The 20,542-nt window shown below is 41.8% G+C and overlaps 1 protein-coding gene across 1 annotated transcript; it reads right to left on the reverse strand.

Moving 5' to 3' along the window:
• Window positions 1-5,251: 5,251 nt before the first annotated feature.
• On the reverse strand, window positions 5,252-18,890 carry PDX2 (pyridoxine biosynthesis 2). The gene is made up of 7 exons (XM_090017950.1): window positions 18,658-18,890; window positions 18,431-18,558; window positions 17,697-17,784; window positions 17,538-17,611; window positions 17,215-17,406; window positions 5,812-5,909; window positions 5,252-5,720 (listed from the first exon to the last, which is right to left on the reverse strand). Exons 1-7 carry the CDS (start codon window positions 18,707-18,709, stop codon window positions 5,621-5,623), a joined length of 732 nt encoding a protein of 243 aa, XP_089874076.1. The 5' UTR covers window positions 18,710-18,890; the 3' UTR covers window positions 5,252-5,620.
• Between the last annotated feature and the right edge of the window lie 1,652 nt (window positions 18,891-20,542).

The following is a 20,542-nucleotide window of genomic DNA, read 5'->3' on the forward strand; positions in this document are numbered from 1 at the left end:
ATTGGCCTCGTCAAGCCTATGTAATCGCAGTCTCCGGGTTTGCAACCACGGCTTGTGTGATAAGGTATGCTTTTCACTAGCTTGACTTGGGCTTATGTTATTGGCTGTAGATGTAGAAATGAATAGTTATCATGACCACTGATGTATCTTCTGCTTGGAGTACAGTGCCATGAAAGTAAAGGGGTCACATTGTGGAAGATTCACTGTTTCAAGAGAGCAGATCCAGTACTCAGTCAAGTCTTCTGAAAATTAAGTTCAATAGCCAAAATATTTGTTCTTAATATTAATTTGCATGACTTTTGATTTAAACAATTAAAGAGATATAATGTTTTGATCATGGAAATATCAAGTTCTATAAGGATCATCTTATTGGCCTTGACTTGTCAAAATGAGTAAGGCTGAATTTATCTTCTCTGCAACTTAATCTAGTGTTGGAGGTCCATAGTGTAGTACTCTAGTTGCAGACTAAACTACAAACTTATGGACAACTATTTGTTTCTATTAGTTCCAACTCTATCATTGCTGTAAATGCTAGATCAGTGTCAACTTCAGCTAGTTAAATTGCTAGGGCAGTTGCTTCAGTAACTTATTGGTGAATTCTAATAGTTTATAGTCACTGCATGTTCTCAATGAGATGATCTGAATTAAGAGTCCTCAACATGATTTTGATACTAAACTTTGGATCAAAAGTGATATCTGTGGGGATCCTAATGTTTATTTTCTTATGAAAACCAAAATCAAGTATGTAATTAACATGGCCTTGATGAATTTGAAGAGCTGAAGTTGGACAAAATGTGACCAAGTTTATGAAATCCAATGTGAATGTGACTAGCAGGAATGTTGGAAATATTGAATTTAGTGAGGATATGACACCGAGTGATGCATTTGAGAATCTATGAGATGTTCAACCTTTTATAGATTAAAATTAGCTGAACATATAAGAAAGAAAATGGCTTACTGTCTTCCTATTATTTATTCTTTTAAGTAGTCTAAAGGGTTTTAAGTTACATTCAGGTGAATTTCATGAAATTGTTTTAGAGAAAGTGAGACATAATTAACAAGGTTGAGTAGTTGGAATGGCTGGACAGAGGGTTTCCATGAACAGTTTCAATGCACCATGAAGACTGTGTGGGGGAGTTGGATCTTGACTAGAGATGACCAGCTAGTCAATTCATCAAATTCTGAATCAAGCTATACACTTAGTTGCTGAATTTTATGCATTTTGAAACATTGCTAGTGTTAAAACTAGCAGAAGCTGACACTGATCTATCATTTTATTTGGCAAACAGCAGTGCTAGAAGTAGAATTAATAGAGGCTAATGCTGATGATGCATTTGCTTGTTTCTCAGCTGCATCTTGTCTTTCCAACACTAGATTTAGTTGCTTGAAGATAAGCATGGACACCCCAGCATAGTGACAAATATCATGAGATTTATGAAAAATCTAGCAAAAATATCGCAAGAAATTACTTGAATGTTTAAATGGTAATTTAAATGCGATATTACTTTTTTTAACGGCTATTTATCGTAAAAAAAACGTCATTTTTATTTTTAAATATTTTTTTATATTTCTTTATAAAAATTACTTTTTATATTGTAATTATTTTTTATTGGCGAGAATTTTCCAAAAATACAAAATTTAAAAAAAATATCAAATTCTCACAAGTTTTTGACTGCTGATATTTTGCAGTTTTTTAACTTTTGTCACTATGCACCCCAGTGAACTGTCTGTAAGGTAGAGTTCACTCAGTAGTGATATCCATGGGAGAGTTAATATAAGCCAAATCAAGAAGCAATTTGACATATTTTCCACAATTTTCTTGTCTGTTGATTGTGTGGATATATCAGCAATCCAAGGATTGAAAATGTTCATGAGACAACCCACAGAAACGAAAATGAATCATTGATTATAAAGCAAATTATAAGGGAAAGAAAGCACAATCATGCTGTGAAGATGGAATATGGGAAGACTGCATAAGGGAACCTAGATTTACTGCATTTGTGATATGGCAGCAAAACTTGAGGGATTTTACTATATGGATATGTTTTTGACATAGGGATGTAAATGGCTGGGATTCAGGTCGGATGCAGCCAATACCAAATCCAACTAATCAGATATTAGCTAATCGGACTTGGATTCAGATTTAGATTCGGATGGGAAAAAACTAATACTGAGCCCGAAAAAATACATGTATTTCAGGTATCCCTCGGAATTGATCATGAAATCCTAAACTGAACCCGAATCTGATTAGCAGTCGGATTCAGTTTTCTTAACCAAATCCGACTAATCGTATTTGGAATAAGGTTGGACATCAGATATATCCAATCTTTTGGCATCCCAATTTAGAAGCCACATGAAAAAGAAACTCTGGACTCTGCTAAAACAGTAGTCAAACTATGTACAACACATCACTGAGGTTAGATCTTCCAAAAAAAAGGTGAAAAAAGAAAACAGCATTTTCTACTAGATTGCATGAATAAACGACTGTGGCAAATATATATATATATATATATATATATATATATCCTTGCTTATAATCAAACACAATTTCATCTACTAAATAGTAAATACCAATCTATGTCACAAATATCGCTCATATATCATGATATTTTCAAATATTGCCTACTTTAAAATATTATTTTTTAAGTGATAAACTGCCTTGCCTAATACTACTTGGCAAGAGGTTCCATGAGAAAGAAGGGCTTGAAGAGTAACTCGAGTGATCCGTCTAGCTTCTCTTCCATAGAAGATGCACCTCTCAATAGCTGTATGGATGTGAGCAAAATATAATCGATTATTTTTTTGCATCAACTTATCAACTAAAGTAAGAAGATAACTTCTTTGCAGGTCAGCCTTGGATTCTCGAGCTATTGGCTGTGCATCAATTCAATCGGCTATGTTTTTTTTTATGACTAAGGAAAACCCTCGCCGAGAACTGGGTCACTTAATGGGCCTGCCTCTCTGCTAGGTAAACCTCCGGGTTGAGGACACGACCGCCCAGCCTTACGTGCCCCAACTATGACAAAGCAATGGCAGCCCCCATGTGCCAGCGGGATTTGATCCTGGGCCTTCAGCTTGACACAAGACCCTGCTGACCACATGGGCTATATATATGTGTTTGTGTGTGCGCTTCTATGGTGGCACATGCTTTATTTACATTGATTTAAGCACCAAATGCAAAATCTAACCATTGGATGTGTTTAGCATGTTGACTCAAATATGATGTTTTATACTATTTTTAAGTCACCCTTATTTTCATGAATTGTGTGCTGTTGATTTTTCACCATCTAAAAATAAAATCTTTTGCTATATTAAACATGATAAAACATTTGAACATAGTAAACAAACCATGCTAAACGCATATGTAAGGTTAGATGGTGGCTAAATTTATGCAAACAAGAGGGTATGTATATATATAATGATTTTTAGACTCTCTTAAGGCCTGTTTCATTTCATTCCCATGGAAGGGAAGTACCTTTCGTAGTAAAGGGCACTGGTTTCTAAAAAACCCTGTCATCTCAGCTTTTTCTTTCATATAGGGGAGGTATTAAGGAATTTACACTGGAAAAGAGAAAGGTGGTGGGAAAAACTGGGGTCTACTTGTGCCAGCAAGGTATTGTTTCATCCAGTAGTGAGACTTAAAGAAAGAGAAAGAGATTCCAACTGAGCAATTCTCCATGAATACTACTACATGAAACAAACAGGCCTTTAGGGGCATTTGTTTCACCCCCATCCAAAGAATACTTTCTCTTGAAAGGGAGGCCCAAAAAGAAAAGTGCTTCCCTATGGGGGTGAGTTATGAATGCATTTTAATAGAAAAGATACTTGTTAGTTTCATTCTCATTTGCAAATTTTTCTTCCTGGATCTGACCCATTTGCAACCCTAAGAGTCACCTTTGACAGTAACACCCTCAAGAGACACCTTGGATGTCGTTCATCTTAAAAATGAAAGACACCCATTAAGGCCCATTGTGAGCTGTTCATTTTAGACTATTCAGATGCCGTCCATCTGAAACATGAAGGACATCGGAAAAAAGAGTGGGGCCCATCCAAGTGTTGGTCATCTCATTTGTACAGGTTTGAATGCCGTTATTGTTGAGATCAATGGCATCCAAGTCACTCCAACCTGATCTCATCTTTTTTTCTTTAACTCTCGCACTTTTTATGTATATTTGTTGTACTTTTTAGTTAACTTTCAAATGTATATTTTAGTGGGACCCCACATCTTCCATTGAAGCAATTCAAACACACCTTAAATAACCACATAACTAGAAAAGGTTTTCGAGGACACCGAATCAGGTCAAAGGTCAACGTGTCACCTCTTGGACCATAATGGGAAGTCCAATCCATAGTGATGGTTTATTCATGCTAAATAAAAAAAAAAAGAAGGAAAAGGTTTCCGTGTTAGTTGTGAAATTCTAAACAAGCTAAGTTTGTAATAAAACGGTCCTCTGATTCAACTTGAATGGATCAGTTGCCCTTGTGTTTCATTCTTCTAAACTCGCACACCTTTTGCCTTTTTGACCTATATTGAGATCTTGTTTGCCTTGGATTTTATCCTGAAGAGAAATGGCAAAATCCTGTTTCCTCAGTTCAAACCGAGATCATGCCTTCAAGCATAGTTTCAAGATCATAACTGAGTCGATGATTTTATCTAAAACCAAGGATTTCTTAAATCTGATGGAATACTATTAAGATCTACACGGACACCACGGATTTTACAGTTCCCAACAACATAATTTCTAATCGTGAGCATATTATGGTCTTCTCTCTCCAAATGCAGCATTAGTCTAGGACCTAAGGCTACTCTATACAAGTTCTCCATTGCTGGTTTTTGCATAAAATTTCCATCAAAGATGTGAGACTTGTAAAGGTAGGGACAACTTGTGAACAACACCAAGTTGCCGAGATGTCAAGAGTTTGAAATCCACAGGGAGCATCCCTTGCCGCAAGGTCAAAACTGCAGCTAATTCCCGGCATATAAGGGGGGGACTCAAGGGTTTTACCAACCAAATGCCTGACAATGTACAGTTGGTAATGAGAAGCTTTTCCCTTAGCCTAACGAGAGAGAGAGAGGACCAACAAAACTCATCATAATATTTTTGTTGGCTTTCAACACGAATCCACGAGGCAAAGCAAACAGGTGCACACATGGATTATCGCAAAACTGCAGTATTAACATCAAACAAGGGAGTAAGAAGATAAAAGTAACACCTAACAAATACTAGGAGCAAGAACAGATGGGGGAAAATGGAAAAGAATTGAACTTGTGCTTATTTTCATTAATATTGCCAAGAGACATTCGCTAAGCAATTAATATCATGTTCGTGGTCACTTTGCTCATGGTTTCATTCTCAAACATTAGCAAGATGCTAACAATATTAGCATTTCACCATCCATGAAATACCAAATGGATAATCGGCTGAAGAGAGCAGTCTAGCAATTAAGAACACCATCCAAAACTCTTCATAGATGGCTACCAATAAACGAGGATCACTAAATAAACAAATGCTCCAACAATTTTCACTTTCTGTACATGAGCTTTTACTGAGTTCAGTAGTAGTAAAGAGAACTCTCCCGGATATTGGGGGAAATAGCTAGCCCTGCAGTTTGGATCAATTTAATAAAATACTGGAAGCTGTTTGGAGATGTATCCAAAATCTTGGTCTGCAGAGCCCTGATACACAACATCATCCACCATCTTCAAGAAAAAACTATGCCTGCACATTCTCAAATTATCTATTGTTATTTCTTCTTATCAAGCAACTTTAAATTATGTTGGAACTCACAAAGATATAGGAGAATAAATACCATCTAGTATCTGCAGTCAATTCGGGATGAAAGGCAGTTGCTAGCAAAGTCCCTTGTTTTACGGCAACTATTACTTTTTCTCCACTCCCTCCTTGTTCCTGCACTCCATAAGAGAATCAGCATGTTTAATTGGGCTGCAGAAGAGTTCATTGTGGGTTGGACTGCAACATGGAACTTGAGAAAATCGAGAAAATCATCCTACACTGCCCGGCTGACCAGATCTAACCAAGATCAGGCACATAAAGGGTGTGATCAGACACAGACCAAAATAACATTGTAAGCATCTTGGCCAAAAACCAAGATGAAAGAATTTTAGTGAATTTTGTATTATCTTTTGAAAGCAAATCATGTCTTCGCAGATAAAAAAAGACAGATATGACCTGTCACTGCAGATGTTTGACCATAAGATCTGTTAACTAGCCCAGAACAGTTATTTCTAAATCTAGAAAATCCAGTAGATGTTGCTAAACTGGCTTGACCTCTCACTCCAAGAGAGCCACATCACCATCCACATAAACAGTTTCATCCCAACCTCAGATTACAGTCAAACCATTCAGAGGGCTTCCCATCAATAGCAGGATGACCAGTTATGCATGAAAGGCAAGCACGGTGCCACCACTTCAGGAAAAAAAAAAAACTTGAACATCTCAACTACCCTGCAAGAAGAGAAAACATATTGTTTGATGACCCTAATCCCCTTAGCCTACAGCTTGGCAACTAATGGCCAGAACTATAGTTTAAAATGCATCACAGAAAGCAGAACCAAGTGTGTGATTAATGCATGACATGTGAATTGCAAGCTGAAAATTAGTTCAGTCTATAATTTTATTGAAGTCACTATCCTCATCTATTCTCTGAACGTCTCTAATTTGGATAAAACCAAGTTATAATCAGGGACTAGACTAGATGGCTAAACAGCCATTAACAATTATCACTGTACGTACAGCATAGAATGGATATTTTCTTTTTTCTTGTCACCAATTTTCTTTGATCCATCTTTCTTAATTTTGTTTTCAAATATGCATTAGTTAAATGCTACTTCTATTCAGAAACCAAGTTACAAGAAGATAGTATCCGTAATAGTGATCATGACAACCTAATCAAGTTAGTTCATTTAAGCTGCAGTGATTGGCACAGATGGAACATGATGTACAGCTAGATCAAGGTTTACTTTCTGAAACAACCACAACTACAGCAGACGAGCACTATTAGTATTATGTCATAGGTGTTAGTTATCGATTTTCCAAGTTTTCTTTTTTATGATGAGGAACGGTTGCCCAAATGATAAAACCCTGGGTGACATGGACGACCCCATAGCTTGCTACCTTTTCCAATTAGTTATTTCATTGTTCAGGATGTGGCACTACCAAAGAAGCATTTCTAGCAGCATTGCTTGTCCAAGAGCGTGGTGAAAGTAGCTTTTAAAACATTAATATAGAAAGTTTTTTCTATTTGAGGACTTACCTATTTTGCTTTTCATCCATTAAAAGTCATTGCAAAAAATTGGAAAACATGCCTTTAAATGAAATCTCGTTTCTGAAATTGCCCTAAAGTTGCAAAATTTAGAAAGATTGAAGGGAAAGAGAGAATTGAATATAAGACCAAGCCTGTAGGGTGCTCCATTTGCACAAAAATAGATTTTTTTAGTTAACTAAAAGATAATGAAGATTTTGAGAAAGAAAAGGTCTAACTTCACATGTGGCAGCTGATATCTGTCAAGTATTTCAAACTTTCCTGCTCAATGGGAGAAATAGTTTTCCATCTGAAAAGCAGCAGGTTGTCTAAGCATCTCTATGGCCAATTACAAGAATGTGCTATTAGATATATGTATGTATACTTTGATATCTGCATACAAGACTTAGTTTAAATTGATAGAGAAGTGTACTTCATTGGTCTTTTGGTTTAGATTTTCTCACAGCTACCCTATTACTCATACTTTAGTTATAATTACGACATATACTACTTTACATGTTGTGGCCGTGGCATATACAAGACTCTTTGAGTGGTATATACGCTCCCGTCCATAATTTACCAACCTTGTCATCCCAATCTCACAGGCAGAAACCGGAAATGTAGCACTAGCAACTTAAATCAGCATGAAGTAGTTCAATATGTTAAAGTGGAACATTTTAAACCAAAAGAAGGCAAATCAATTGCTTACAGTAATTCATTGTTTTAGTCAGCACACATATTTTCCCACTAACACTTGCAATGGATGTTACATGGGGTTCATGTTGTTAAAAATGTATATGTATATACAAATATATTTGTACACACACATACATATATATATATATATATATATATATATATATATATATATATATATATGTTAGGTTAGTATCTAATTAGTAAATAGTCTAACTAGGTTACTTTTCTTTTTGATTATTTTTAGTTTCTTTTCAGCCAAATGAGGCATCGGACAGAAAGCCCAACGGCTCTATTGGAGCTGTTGAGATCTCTCCCAATGTCGCTTTTGAGAGACCTTTGGCTGTGTATAAATAGGGGTGAAACCCCCTCTCATTTGTAAGCTTCTTATATGTGTTGACATCAATAAGAATATCATTTTTCATTCCTTGTTTTTGTGCCCCTTTAGTAGGTGTTTGTGAGTGAACCTATTTGTGGTTCTTTGTGTGTTCTTGTTGGTATTTTGGTGGGACTCTTTTGAATATCCACTTTTGGTGATTTAAGTGAACACCTTCGGAGGAACTCATTTCCTTACACATGTCTGGTCCACTAACAAGATGTGGTGACTGTCACCATACAGCATCTCTTGAAAGTGCCAACCCAAGTGAACCAGTTAAATAAGCATCGCATGCCATGTCTTAGCCAATAGAACATGTTCAGAGATGTTTGGTAATATCATAATCTCAAATAGTACTCTACCTTGGCAGTTCTTGCGTCAGCATGTATTGCCCTCACAGATATAGCACATAAATGTAGTTTTAATATTACACACAAAAAAGGCATTTATGAAGAAGGTTATGGAATGTAGACCTGGTGCAAACAGGAAAAAGGACCTCTAAGTGTAGGAACACTTGAAGGTTGAAACACCCAAAGGAGGGCATATGCAATAAGAAAAGTTACAATGAAAGAGCTAGTCATGCACAATAGCAACTGAAACATCAAACAAAACTTCAGTTCTCTAGCAGGTTAAAAATTTGGAAAATAACCTTTCTGCCTGTGTCACTCGTATCAGTCATCACTTGGAGTTTTCTTGATTTTACATGATAGTTTTTAAAATGTATTAAGATTTTTTAACTAACAAGATTTTAATACACTGAAAAGAATAACTAACCTATCAAGTTCATTCATCCCATGATGGACTGTCGGTTTACAGAAGTGTTGGAAGGACTCATGCAGAAATCATTGACAAATATTGTAAGTGTTCATGTATAACAAAATGCCAGAGTGATGCAGGGCAGGACCCGATTGGGCCCATCGTGCCACTCGATCCACCACACAGGGCAGATGAAAGACCCCGTGACTATGACTCACCTGCAGGGACGGAGCCACGACGCAGGGAGGTACCCCTGCGCACCTACGTCAGGCGTGGTGGAGCTCACGCGCCCCAGAACCAGCTGCAAAGAAGGACTGAATCGGATCGTGGGTCGGATCCAAATCTGGACCCATGACCCGATCCAGTAGACAGTCTTTAAAAGGCCTGTCTAGGGTTGCGTGAAGGGCATTGAAGATTAAAAGAAGCCCAGCCGACTTTTCTTTTGCTGCAGTTTTCCTTTTCCTTTACTTATTTCCTGTTTTCCTTTGCATTCTTCCCTGTTTATTGCATTTTTCCATTGTTTATTGAGACGTTTCTGAGTTTAATAAAGAAGTTCAGCCCCACCGATTTACGGTGGGCCATTATTTTCTCTCCTCCTTCAACGTGAGCTGCATCAAAGTGGTATCAGAGCAGCGGGTGTTCCAACTTCATCAACGGTATGGCTCTTGAGGAGGGAACCGATCCGGTACAAAGCGAAGTGCGTGAGGAAGCGAGCAGCGAAGATCCCATGCTGCGTGTCATGGAGGTGTTGACAAAAATCCAGGAGAATGTGTTGCGCGTGACCCGAGATGTGGCAGGCCTATCGAAGAGGCTGGATGGGATGGACGACCGGTTGACAGCACTTGAGGCGCGAAAGGGAACGTGCGCAATACCAGGTGCTGACGTCGATGAGTGCGTGTTTGCAAATCTGAACCTCCAAGGGGCTGAATCACACCAGCCGATGCCTCTACAGCGAGTGACCGCGCCTGTTTTAGCATCTACGAAGGGTCCAGACACCTCGCGACAGCACCAGGGGGTCCCACCGAACAACGATGCCCTGGTAAGAGCACCCCACTCCCGACAAAGGCTGACTGCGCCTGTTTCACAGGTGGACCCAAGCCTGCAGGGGCCCAGCGGCATGCTGGGTCCACCTGCAGGCCAGGGTGCGTGGCCAGGCGCAACAGCAAGTGCGCTGAGGGTCGGCCCGAGCCTGCAGGGCCCCAGTGTTGCGCTGGGCCCACCTGCGGGCCCAGGATCGTGGCAGGGACTCGCTCGGGCTGTGTCGCAGGGTGAGCTGAGTCGGCAGGGGCCCAGCGTCACGCTAGACCCTGCTGCTGGCCCGGTCCTATCAATCCAGTTTGGGAGAGGCGAGCATTCCTTCCCCGACCCCACACGGGGAGGCTCCGTAGCCGCATCTCTGCGAGCTGGAATGGGCGAGCCTTTGTTGATGGATCCAGATCCAAGAAGATCCAATCCAATTGGTAATGCAACAGGACCCAGGCCTGTGTCACTGGGACCAGCCATTGGGTCTCAGGGAACGGGTTTGGGTCTAGACACCCCTTACCCAGCCTACCTAGTTGGTTCCGGTTCGCGGGCAGCCCCGAGCCAGAACCAACCCACTAGTCCCGACCCTCAACAGATACCTCAGACCGACCCTAACCCATATCGGACTCGGACGGAGCTCCAGTTTGGATTTGAGCCGGGTCAAAAACCAGACCCACAATGCTATGGATCGGGGATCGAGTTCAAACCAAGCTTCTTATCCCTACAACTCGAACCTCGATCCAACCCACTCATATCTGGGTCCGACGAGTAGTGTAGGAGTGGGCCCGATTCACATCCCATCGGGCGAGTCAACCCATCCATATACCCACCAACCCCCATACCCATACCCAAACCCAGACCAACCTGTTTACCCAAACCTGACCCAAAACCCGACCCAATATCCGGCCCCATACCATAATCCTAACCCACAACCCTATTCTACCAATCCTACCCGTCCGGCACCAGAACCTCAACCAAACCCTCCCCCGAACCTTGGACTTCCCGTCATTCCAGTACCACCATACCGGCCACAGATGGTGCCCGCCCACGGGCAAACCCGACCGAGGCAATGTCAGCAGGAACCGGCGCGCCCCGACCGCCGACCCCCCATCAGGAGAGATCGACAGCACCAGCATCCCGGCGAACAATACCACCATATGGGCAATGAAGCAGCTTGGGACGATGACATTTTCTGGAACGAGCATCCTGCAGGGATAGTGAAGCCGCGACAACAGAGACCACCAGACCACTCTTCCACCTATGGCGTGAAATTGGATCTTCCGGAGTTTGCGGGGCGATTCGACGCGGAGCAGTTTTTCGACTGGTCTTATGCAGTGCAGTTTTTCTTCGATTATCACACCGTTGCTGAACACTGTCGTGTTTCGTTAGCTTCTACACGATTGAGAGGCCTAGCACAGACATGGTGGGTGGAGCTACAACGATCAAGGGAGCGGCAGGGACTAGAACGCGTACAGTCGTGGGAGGAAATGCAAAGACTGATGCAGTCAAAGTTCGTGCCGTCGGATCACGCCGAGCGAGCTTACAAGGAATACCTGACCCTGCACCAAGGTTCCCGAACTGTAGCAGAGTACACCGCGGAGTTCCATCGTCTTTCCCTGCGTGTGCAAATCGAGGAAACAGCTCGCCAGCAGGTCACGAGGTACATTTCGGGTCTCCGCCCTGCTATCTCTGATGATTTTAGTTGTGTCACAGTCGAAACATTAGATCAAGCCAGCAGTTATGCCATGAACATCGAGGACAAGCTGAAGCGGAGGCAGGAATATCGGACGACCCGTAGTGAGCCCTCCAACCGACCCAAGCCGAGTTTCCCAACCAGGGGAGCAAGTTCCCCTAGTGACTCAAAACCTAGGGCCAACCTTAGCAAATCAGACCAGTCAGGTCCAGCTTTCCACACCCGGTCCAAAACCAAACCTACTGAGTCGACCCTTCGTTGCTTTAGGTGTCAAGAGTTAGGACATGTCGCGTCCAAGTGTCCGACCGTGAGCAAGAACACCCATCTAGTTGAAGGGATTGTCGAGTCCGCAAGTGAGAGTGATAGTGAGGACAATTCATTAGTTGAGGTTGAGGATGAGCGGGGAGTTATAGAGTTCGACGGCAACGTCGAAAGTTTGTTGTACATCCGTCATGTGTTGACCACACCCCGAGAATTGACCCCATCGAAATGGCTAAGGAATAACATTTTTAGGACTCGATGCAACTGTGAAGGTCACGCTTGTGATGTCATCATTGACACCGGAGCATGTGAGAACATGGTATCTGAGAGTGTGGTGTCTACCTTGAAACTCAACACCGAAAAGTTATCCCAACCCTATAAGATGGCCTGGTTCAAGAAAGGAAATGAGGTTCCCATCACTCAGCGTTGCCTAGTCCGGTTTTCCATGGGGGAACACTACCACGATGAGGTGTGGTGTGATGTGGCCCCTATGCATGCGTGTCACATTCTTTTGGGACGTCCCTGGCAGTTTGATCGCCAGACCACTCACGATGGCCGCAAGAACACTTACTCTTTTATCTTTAATGGCCATAAGATCGTCCTTCTACCAATCCGGGAGACGGGTTTCCCCACAGTTGACAAACTCGAGCGAGTCCCCCGACTCGCAGGCCTCTCGTACCGGCTTTTCCTGGACCACTGCCAGGAAGATGGCTATTGTTATGCCCTGGTGGCTAAGCCAGTGATGAGTTCACCTGTGTCCATTCCTGCGGATGTTGCCCCTCTTCTCGAGGAATTCCGCGACGTTATGCCGGATGACCTTCCTGATGGATTACCTTCGACAAGGGTGGTTCAGCATGCCATTGATTTTGTACCCGGGTCGAGTCTACCCAACCTTCCCGCTTATCGCATGAACCCCTCCGAACACGCGGAGTTGTTAAGACAGGTTCAGGAATTACTGCAAAAGGGTTTCATTCGCGAGAGTGTTAGTCCTTGTGTCGTGCCTGCCTTACTCACTCCCAAGAAAGATGGGTCCATGCGCATGTGTGTCGATAGTCGTGCGATCAATCGCATCACCGTCAAATACTGTTTTCCCATTCCTCGTCTAGATGATATGTTTGATATGTTATCCGGGGCCTCCATTTTCTCTAAAATTGATTTAAAAAGCGGATATCATCAGATTCGTATACGCGAGGGAGACGAGTGGAAAACAACATTTAAGACACGTGATGGATTGTACGAGTGGTTAGTCATGCCGTTTGGGTTGTCTAATGCCCCCAGTACCTTCATGAACATGATGACCCAAGTTTTGCGTCTGTGTCTTGGGAAGTTTGTTGTTGTCTACTTTGACGACATCTTGGTCTATAGTTCTTCATTGTCTGATCATTTGAGTCACCTGCGTCAAGTCTTAGACATTTTGAGAAAAGAAAAATTGTATGCCAATGCCAAGAAGTGTGAGTTTATGACATCCAGTGTCGTGTTCTTAGGGTTTATTGTGTCTTCTGATGGCGTCAAGGCCGACCCTGCTAAAGTCCGAGCGATTGTCGATTGGCCTACCCCAAAGACTATAGGAGAGATCCGTAGTTTCCACGGGTTAGCCACCTTTTACCGACGTTTCGTGAGAAATTTTAGTACCCTTATGGCCCCCATCACGGAGTGCCTAAAAGGTACTAGCTTTCATTGGACGCCAGCGGCGAGCAAAGCCTTTACGATCATCAAGGACAAAATGATCAGTGCCCCTGTCTTAGCCCTCCCCGATTTTAGTGCAGTCTTTGAGGTTGAATGCGATGCCTCTAAAGTGGGGATTGGCGCCGTCTTGAGTCAGAATCGTAGGCCTGTCGCCTTCTTTAGCGATAAGCTGACTCAGGCCAGGTGCCAATACTCCACTTACGATGTTGAGTTTTATGCCGTTGAACAAGCCCTTCGTTATTGGAGGCATTATCTCATTTACAAGGAATTTGTCTTGTACACGGATCATGAGGCATTGAAGTACCTGAATAGTCAGAAAAAGTTGAGTGTCTGTCATGCCAAGTGGGTCAGCTTCTTGCAAGAGTACACCTTTTCGCTTCGGCATCAATCGGGTACCCTGAACAAGGTGGCTGACGCTCTTAGTAGGAAGAACAGCCTGTTGATGACTATGTCGGTGCAGGTCATAGGTTTTGAACAATGCAAAGAGTTATACCCTACGGACCCTGATTTTCACAAAGTCTGGGAAGGATGCACCTCCTCCGCTCGTAACCTTGACCCCCGTTTTTGTATTCATAACGGTTACCTCTTCCGTGGCAACCAATTATGTGTACCCAATTTCTCCCTCAGGCTTCAGTTGATTTCTGAATTACATGAAGGTGGGTTAGCAGGGCATTTCAGGCATGATAAGATGTTCGCTCTCTTAGATGAACGATACTTTTGGCCCAAAATGCGCAAAGATGTTGTCAAGTTTATCCAAGGTTGTCATGTGTGTCAAGTGTCCAAGGGTCATCGTCAGAATAGTGGTCTGTACACCCCGCTGCCCATTCCTGAACGACCGTGGGAGCATGTGTCCATGGATTTTATCGTGGGCCTTCCCCGCACACCACGTCGTTTTGATTCAATTTTAGTAGTTGTTGACCGGTTCTCCAAAATGGCTATCTTTATTCCGTGCAAACGCACCACCGATGCCTATTTAGTCGCTTCATATTATTTCAAAGATGTTGCCCGTTTCCACGGTCTACCTCACACAATCACTTCCGATCGCGACACGCGTTTTATGAGCCACTTTTGGAAATCGTTATGGACCCTGTTAAAAACTAAGCTCCAGTTCAGTAGCGCGTATCACCCCCAGACTGATGGTCAAACCGAAGTTGTGAACCGCACCTTAGGAAATTTGCTACGGAGCTTAGTGGGCGAAAACGTCAAAATTTGGGATCTCGTTCTGCCTCAAGCCGAGTTCGCCTATAACAACTCTATTAACCGGTCCACTGGTAAATCTCCGTTCCAAGTAGTGTATGGTCGTTCTCCCACCCATGTCGTTGACCTCGCCCCTGTGTCAGATCTCTCAACTCCAGCTCCGGATGCCTTTGATGCCGTTGAATATATGCGTGACATTCACAGACAAGTCCGGACCAAACTTGTCGAAAGCTACGAGACCTACAAAGCTTTCGTGGATCAGGGTCGTCGTGATGTCCATTTCGAGGTCGGTCAACTTGTCTGGGTATACCTGCGCCCAGAGCGTTTTCCCGTTGGTACCTATAGCAAATTAAGAACTAAGAAGTATGGCCCCTTTAGGATCCTCCAGCGGTTAGGTTCGAATGCTTACCTCCTTGAGCTGCCCGATGATTGGCATATTTCCCCTATTTTTAACGTGGCTGATCTATATGCTTACTATGGCAACAACAAGTCGACAGAGCCGACTTCTTCCCAATCAGGGGAGTATGATGCAGGGCAGGACCCGATTGGGCCCATCGTGCCACTCGATCCACCACATAGGGCAGATGAAAGACCCCGTGACTATGACTCACCTGCAGGGACGGAGCCACGACGCAGGGAGGTACCCCTGCGCACCTACGTCAGGCGTGGTGGAGCTCACGCGCCCCAGAACCAGCTGCAAAGAAGGACTGAATCGGATCGTGGGTCGGATCCAAATCTGGACCCACGACCCGATCCAGTAGACAGTCTTTAAAAGGCCTGTCTAGGGTTGCGTGAAGGGCATTGAAGATTAAAAGAAGCCCAGCCGACTTTTCTTTTGCTGCAGTTTTCCTTTTCCTTTACTTATTTCCTTCACAGAGGCTCTTCCCTAAATGTATACATAGAATACTTGCTCCTATTTTCCTGTGCATGCACCTATCTACACATGATTTACTTCAGTCTTCTGCTTGAAGATCCATGCCTTTACCTCCTCTCAATGGTTTGTTTACCCTCTTATGTGAGAGGCCATTAAATAAAACTCACAGAAGCCAGAATATTTGGGAGCCTTTCTTCCTTATTAGTATAAATCCATGGCTTCAGATGGATTTTACCATGTTTGCAATTTTTTTACCCCAATATCGCCCATGGCTTATTTCACTTCCAATGATTAAAGGAAGCTTTGGAAGCCGGTGTCCCTAGCTATCAAGATTACTCTTAAAGAAGAAAAATATATCATCATGAGCCTCCCACTTGCCATTAACCTTCTCTCTGCAACCACTTCTCTCAATTCCTTTGTCTCCCCCTCTTTTCCCTTTTCGCTATTCAAGAATAGGATTTGACTTCTAGACACAGTGCATCATAGCACAGTTGTGATCTCCCTCTTATCCTGATTTTGTCTTCATCAAACCATTGCTTCAAATCTGTTTAATTATGAAAAGGAAATGTACCAGGAAACTCAAATTTCCAAATCCTCGTCTTAACTTTTCCATCCTTTCTCAAAACCTTCAAATCTAAACCATTGCTTTCTGAACCTATGCAAACATGAATATTTGCTGAATGTGATAGAGAGACTGGTAAAGCAGCAGTATCATCAACCAAAAGGGTGTTCTCCAAATTAGTGTTCCAATCTGCTTTACATTCTAACTACCACAGTCAGCAGATTGCTTCCTTTTTTGTCAAAGAGGTCTTCTATAGATAAAGGGTTCTTCAGATGACAGAATTATATATTAGCATTCCAATTTTCTCCATAGTTCTCCCGTGCCACTTCAACATGGTAACAGTATTTTAGTATAAGAATTATATACTATGATGTGGTTCAAGTTGGATTGGACATTGGAAGCTCCATCTTGGTTCAGTCAATCTAAGAACAGAACATAGAAGCTTTGACCTATTGAATGCACTACTTGTTTGTCATTAGACACAATGTTCTGTCTTAAACAAAGGAATAGAACATGACTATAATGACTGAACTACAGATGAAGTCCACAGTACTATATTCTTCAAAATCCAACAACAGGGGCACAAAAACTGGAAACCACAAATATCCAGATAAGTACATTCTTCTATAGGGGGCATATTTCGTCCTGGGAAAAGAAAACAATTGTTGCATGACACAGGATGAGCAAACTCACTAAACAATTTTTCCTTTTTCTAAACCATAACATGCCAGAAATTTGCTACTATAGCCATGCAGCTTATTTGATCCATTTGAAAATGGTAAATGAATGAGACAACCAGAAAAAGAAAGAAACGTGAAGTGGAAAACCTGTTCAGTTTTGTTTAAGGATTCTGCACTTGTTGCTTCCTTTGATGGAACGGTATAATCAGCAAGGACCTCAACTGAAGGCCCTGCTTCCAAAATAGCAGGAGCACGAATGAAGATTCCGCGAAAACTTGCAGGACCACCTTCTTTTTCTGCAAGCGCAGGCACAGAAAGCTCTGTTTCAAAACTTTGAAGCTGCGGGGCAGAAAAAAATAGAATGAGTCCAATAAGTGTACTAATAAACACGCTGATAAAACTTCATTTACAGTACTCTGGAATCAAACATAATCTAGAACAAACAAGTGTTGGATAGTCATTGTAGTGACCTGGCTTCCGAAGAAATTACGATGAACAACACAGTCCAAACCACCAACAAGTTCCTGTCCCCCCAATTTCTGCCCTGTAAGCAATTATTCCATTCAAAAACCCATTTGATTTCCTAGTGATGTTAATCAATATATCAATTAAGTAAGAACGTCATTCACCAACTGCTTTGTCTGCTAAGAATATAAGCCCGGCACAGGTCCCCCACACAGGCTTCCCCAATTTTATGAAGCTACGCAATGCTGGAAACTGCAGATTCGTTGAGAAACAAAGTCATGGTTTCTAAAGTCGGTAAAAGTCAGTTAATCGAAGTATACATTCTCCGGCATGATTTTCAACTCTCTCTCTCTCTCTCTCTCTCTCTCTCTCTCTCTCTCTCTCTCTCTCTCTCTCTCTCTCTCTCTCAGAATCCAGATAGCGGGTAGGAAATTGCGTCGTACACCAAAATAAAAGTTTCCAATTTATTCCACCATTCTGGACAACCTCCTTATTGAGGAAAATACGAGGGAGAGAAAAGGACTGGCCTAATTGAAAGCCAACTAACAAAAAGACGCATACCTTTTTTTCTCCATCCCTAAAAAGTTTCATAAAACTATGGCAGAGAGATAAAGGGAAACAAGCATATTGGAAAGAATCAGTTCCATAAACCAACAAAGAGAAAAGGAAGAAAACATTCAAAGGCAAATGGGACGATGAAATGGGGAGTATGCTAGTGAGAGAAAATAAAATCCAGTAGAGAAGGGAAAAGGGAAAGGTTATGGTATTCAACGAGTTCGGTCATGGTGGTAGTCTCTGTGTGTGTGTGTGTGTGTGAGAGAGAGAGAGAGAGAGAGAGAGACCATCAGAAGGATCAAGATTTCATAAGAAAACATAGAAGAAAGGAGAAAAGGAAGACCAAGTTGTGGTATTCAGCAAGTTTGGCCATGGTGGTGCTCTCTCCTCCAGGGATGATGAGGGCCCTCACATGCTCCAGCTGCTCTGGTTTCCGCACCTCTACACCCTTCACCCCAATCTTCTTCAGTGCTGCCGAGACAAACCAAACCAAACATATAGAGACCGTTTCTTTCTCTTCTTTTTCTTCTATCAGAAAATATGAACAGAGGAGATGAGAGAGAGAGAGACCTGCGATGTGTTCGTTGTAGGAACCCTGCAGGGCGAGCACGCCAATGGCCATGAGGCTCCTTCCCAATCTATTCTACTTGGTAATTGTTGGTACTACAGTCTGATTTAGAGAGAGAGAGAGAGAGAGAGAGAGAGAGAGAGAGAGAGAGAGATAACTTGGGGGCAGCCCTCACAGTGCCTCAAAACTGGTGCCCCCCAACTTTCGCAGCCATGCACTTTCCTGTGGCCGCCACTGCCCCAACAATACCACCATCCCCTTTTCTTCATCTGTTTTCTCCGTTTTTTTTTTTTAAACATTTAAGCTTTTTAAAAAATAAAGAAAAACTTATGACGATTAAAATGGAATTCTAATTAACTTGATGAAAATTTGCACATAAAGTGAAAATAAGATACGATAGTCATACCTAAATAGTCGATATTTGGCAGAGGATTGGGCCAGGGTCAGCACTGCTTAATTGGGAAGAGATAAAAGAGAAAATTAGAGTCAGAAATTTGTATCTCTAAAGGACGAAAAAGAAAGAGATTTATAGATTTCTTAGAAAGATCAAAACATTTTACGATAAATAAGATTAATGGCTATAAATTCGACGGTTTGAAATAAGAACGAAAAAGGTCCTAAACGGTCACCCACCTTTGACTGTACTCAAAGACCTTCAAATTCGTCCAACAGTCACAATGCACTACAAAAGCATATTAAAACCTTTTAAAATGCCAGACAATCCGAAAACCGAAAGGACAAAACGGGCCTTTGCACCTCATACGCACCTCACACCGCTGCGAGTGAAGTGCAAAGTGCGCCATCAAAACACCACATTGCGCCTCAAGCGCCCTTGCGCACACACGCGTGTACGCGAACGGCGCATCTGTTCATGCACGATGCGCAACAACGTCTGCAAGGCACTCCAAGACACATGAATTACCAAAGTAAAGAATAAAGAACAAACCCTCTATTTAAACCACTCGAAAAACTTATTTATCTTAGATATGGGACTAAACTTATTAAAGCACTTTTGGTAGGAACAAAATCACCAATTTTAAAACTTTTCTAACAATTCCCTACTAGTTTTAAAATATATTTGGCTTGCATAGAAACTTATGCATCAGTGAGTGTGTCTGCAAGACTTGAACCCCCACTTATTGAAAGAAAACCTAAATTAACTAAGGTACTAAGTGGACTTACCTTGAAATTAGCTCCTTATATTATTAACAGAGATTTCAATCATACATAGGTCTCCAAAAGTTTAATTGTGTGGATTTCATGTTGGCACATTTAGAGCCTTAAGTTTTTCTAGATTCATGAGTGATCTAGAGAATTGTCAATTCTCATAAGAAGCGGCTCACACTTCTACACTCACATAGGTGAGTTTGTCTAGGTGTACTATAACACACACCCTAGCCTTAAGGCCTACAAACTCATTAAGAGTTATTAGCTCAACCCTCACATGGTTACAGCTCATGAGCATACATCAGTAATGAGCTTACATAAATAAGCTCAATATTTGTCATTCACTAATTTGTTTCCCATTGAACCTAGGCATGTAGGATCTTCAACGCTCTAGGTTGGGTTTCCTAAGGTGATGATTTAATTGGCTTAATTCCCATTCCCCTCGTTGTTTTATTGATGACATCTCTCGAAATGCTTTTCGTAAATGGGTCTGCCAAATTTTGACATGACTTCACATATTTCAATGATATAATATTGTCATCAATCATTTATATTATAAAACTATGTCTTAGACTAATATGTCTAGACTTTTCATTGTATTTCATATTACCTACTTTACATATAGTTGATTGGCTATCACAAAACATTGAAATAGCATGTATAGGCTTCCCACCTAGTGAAATATCTACTAGCATATTCTTAAGTCATTCAGCTTCTCTA

The sequence above is a fragment of the Nuphar pumila genome, chromosome 9 (genome assembly GCF_984573655.1).
Source record: "Nuphar pumila chromosome 9, dmNupPumi1.hap1.1, whole genome shotgun sequence".
In the NCBI taxonomy this organism is placed as follows: Eukaryota; Viridiplantae; Streptophyta; class Magnoliopsida; order Nymphaeales; family Nymphaeaceae; genus Nuphar; species Nuphar pumila.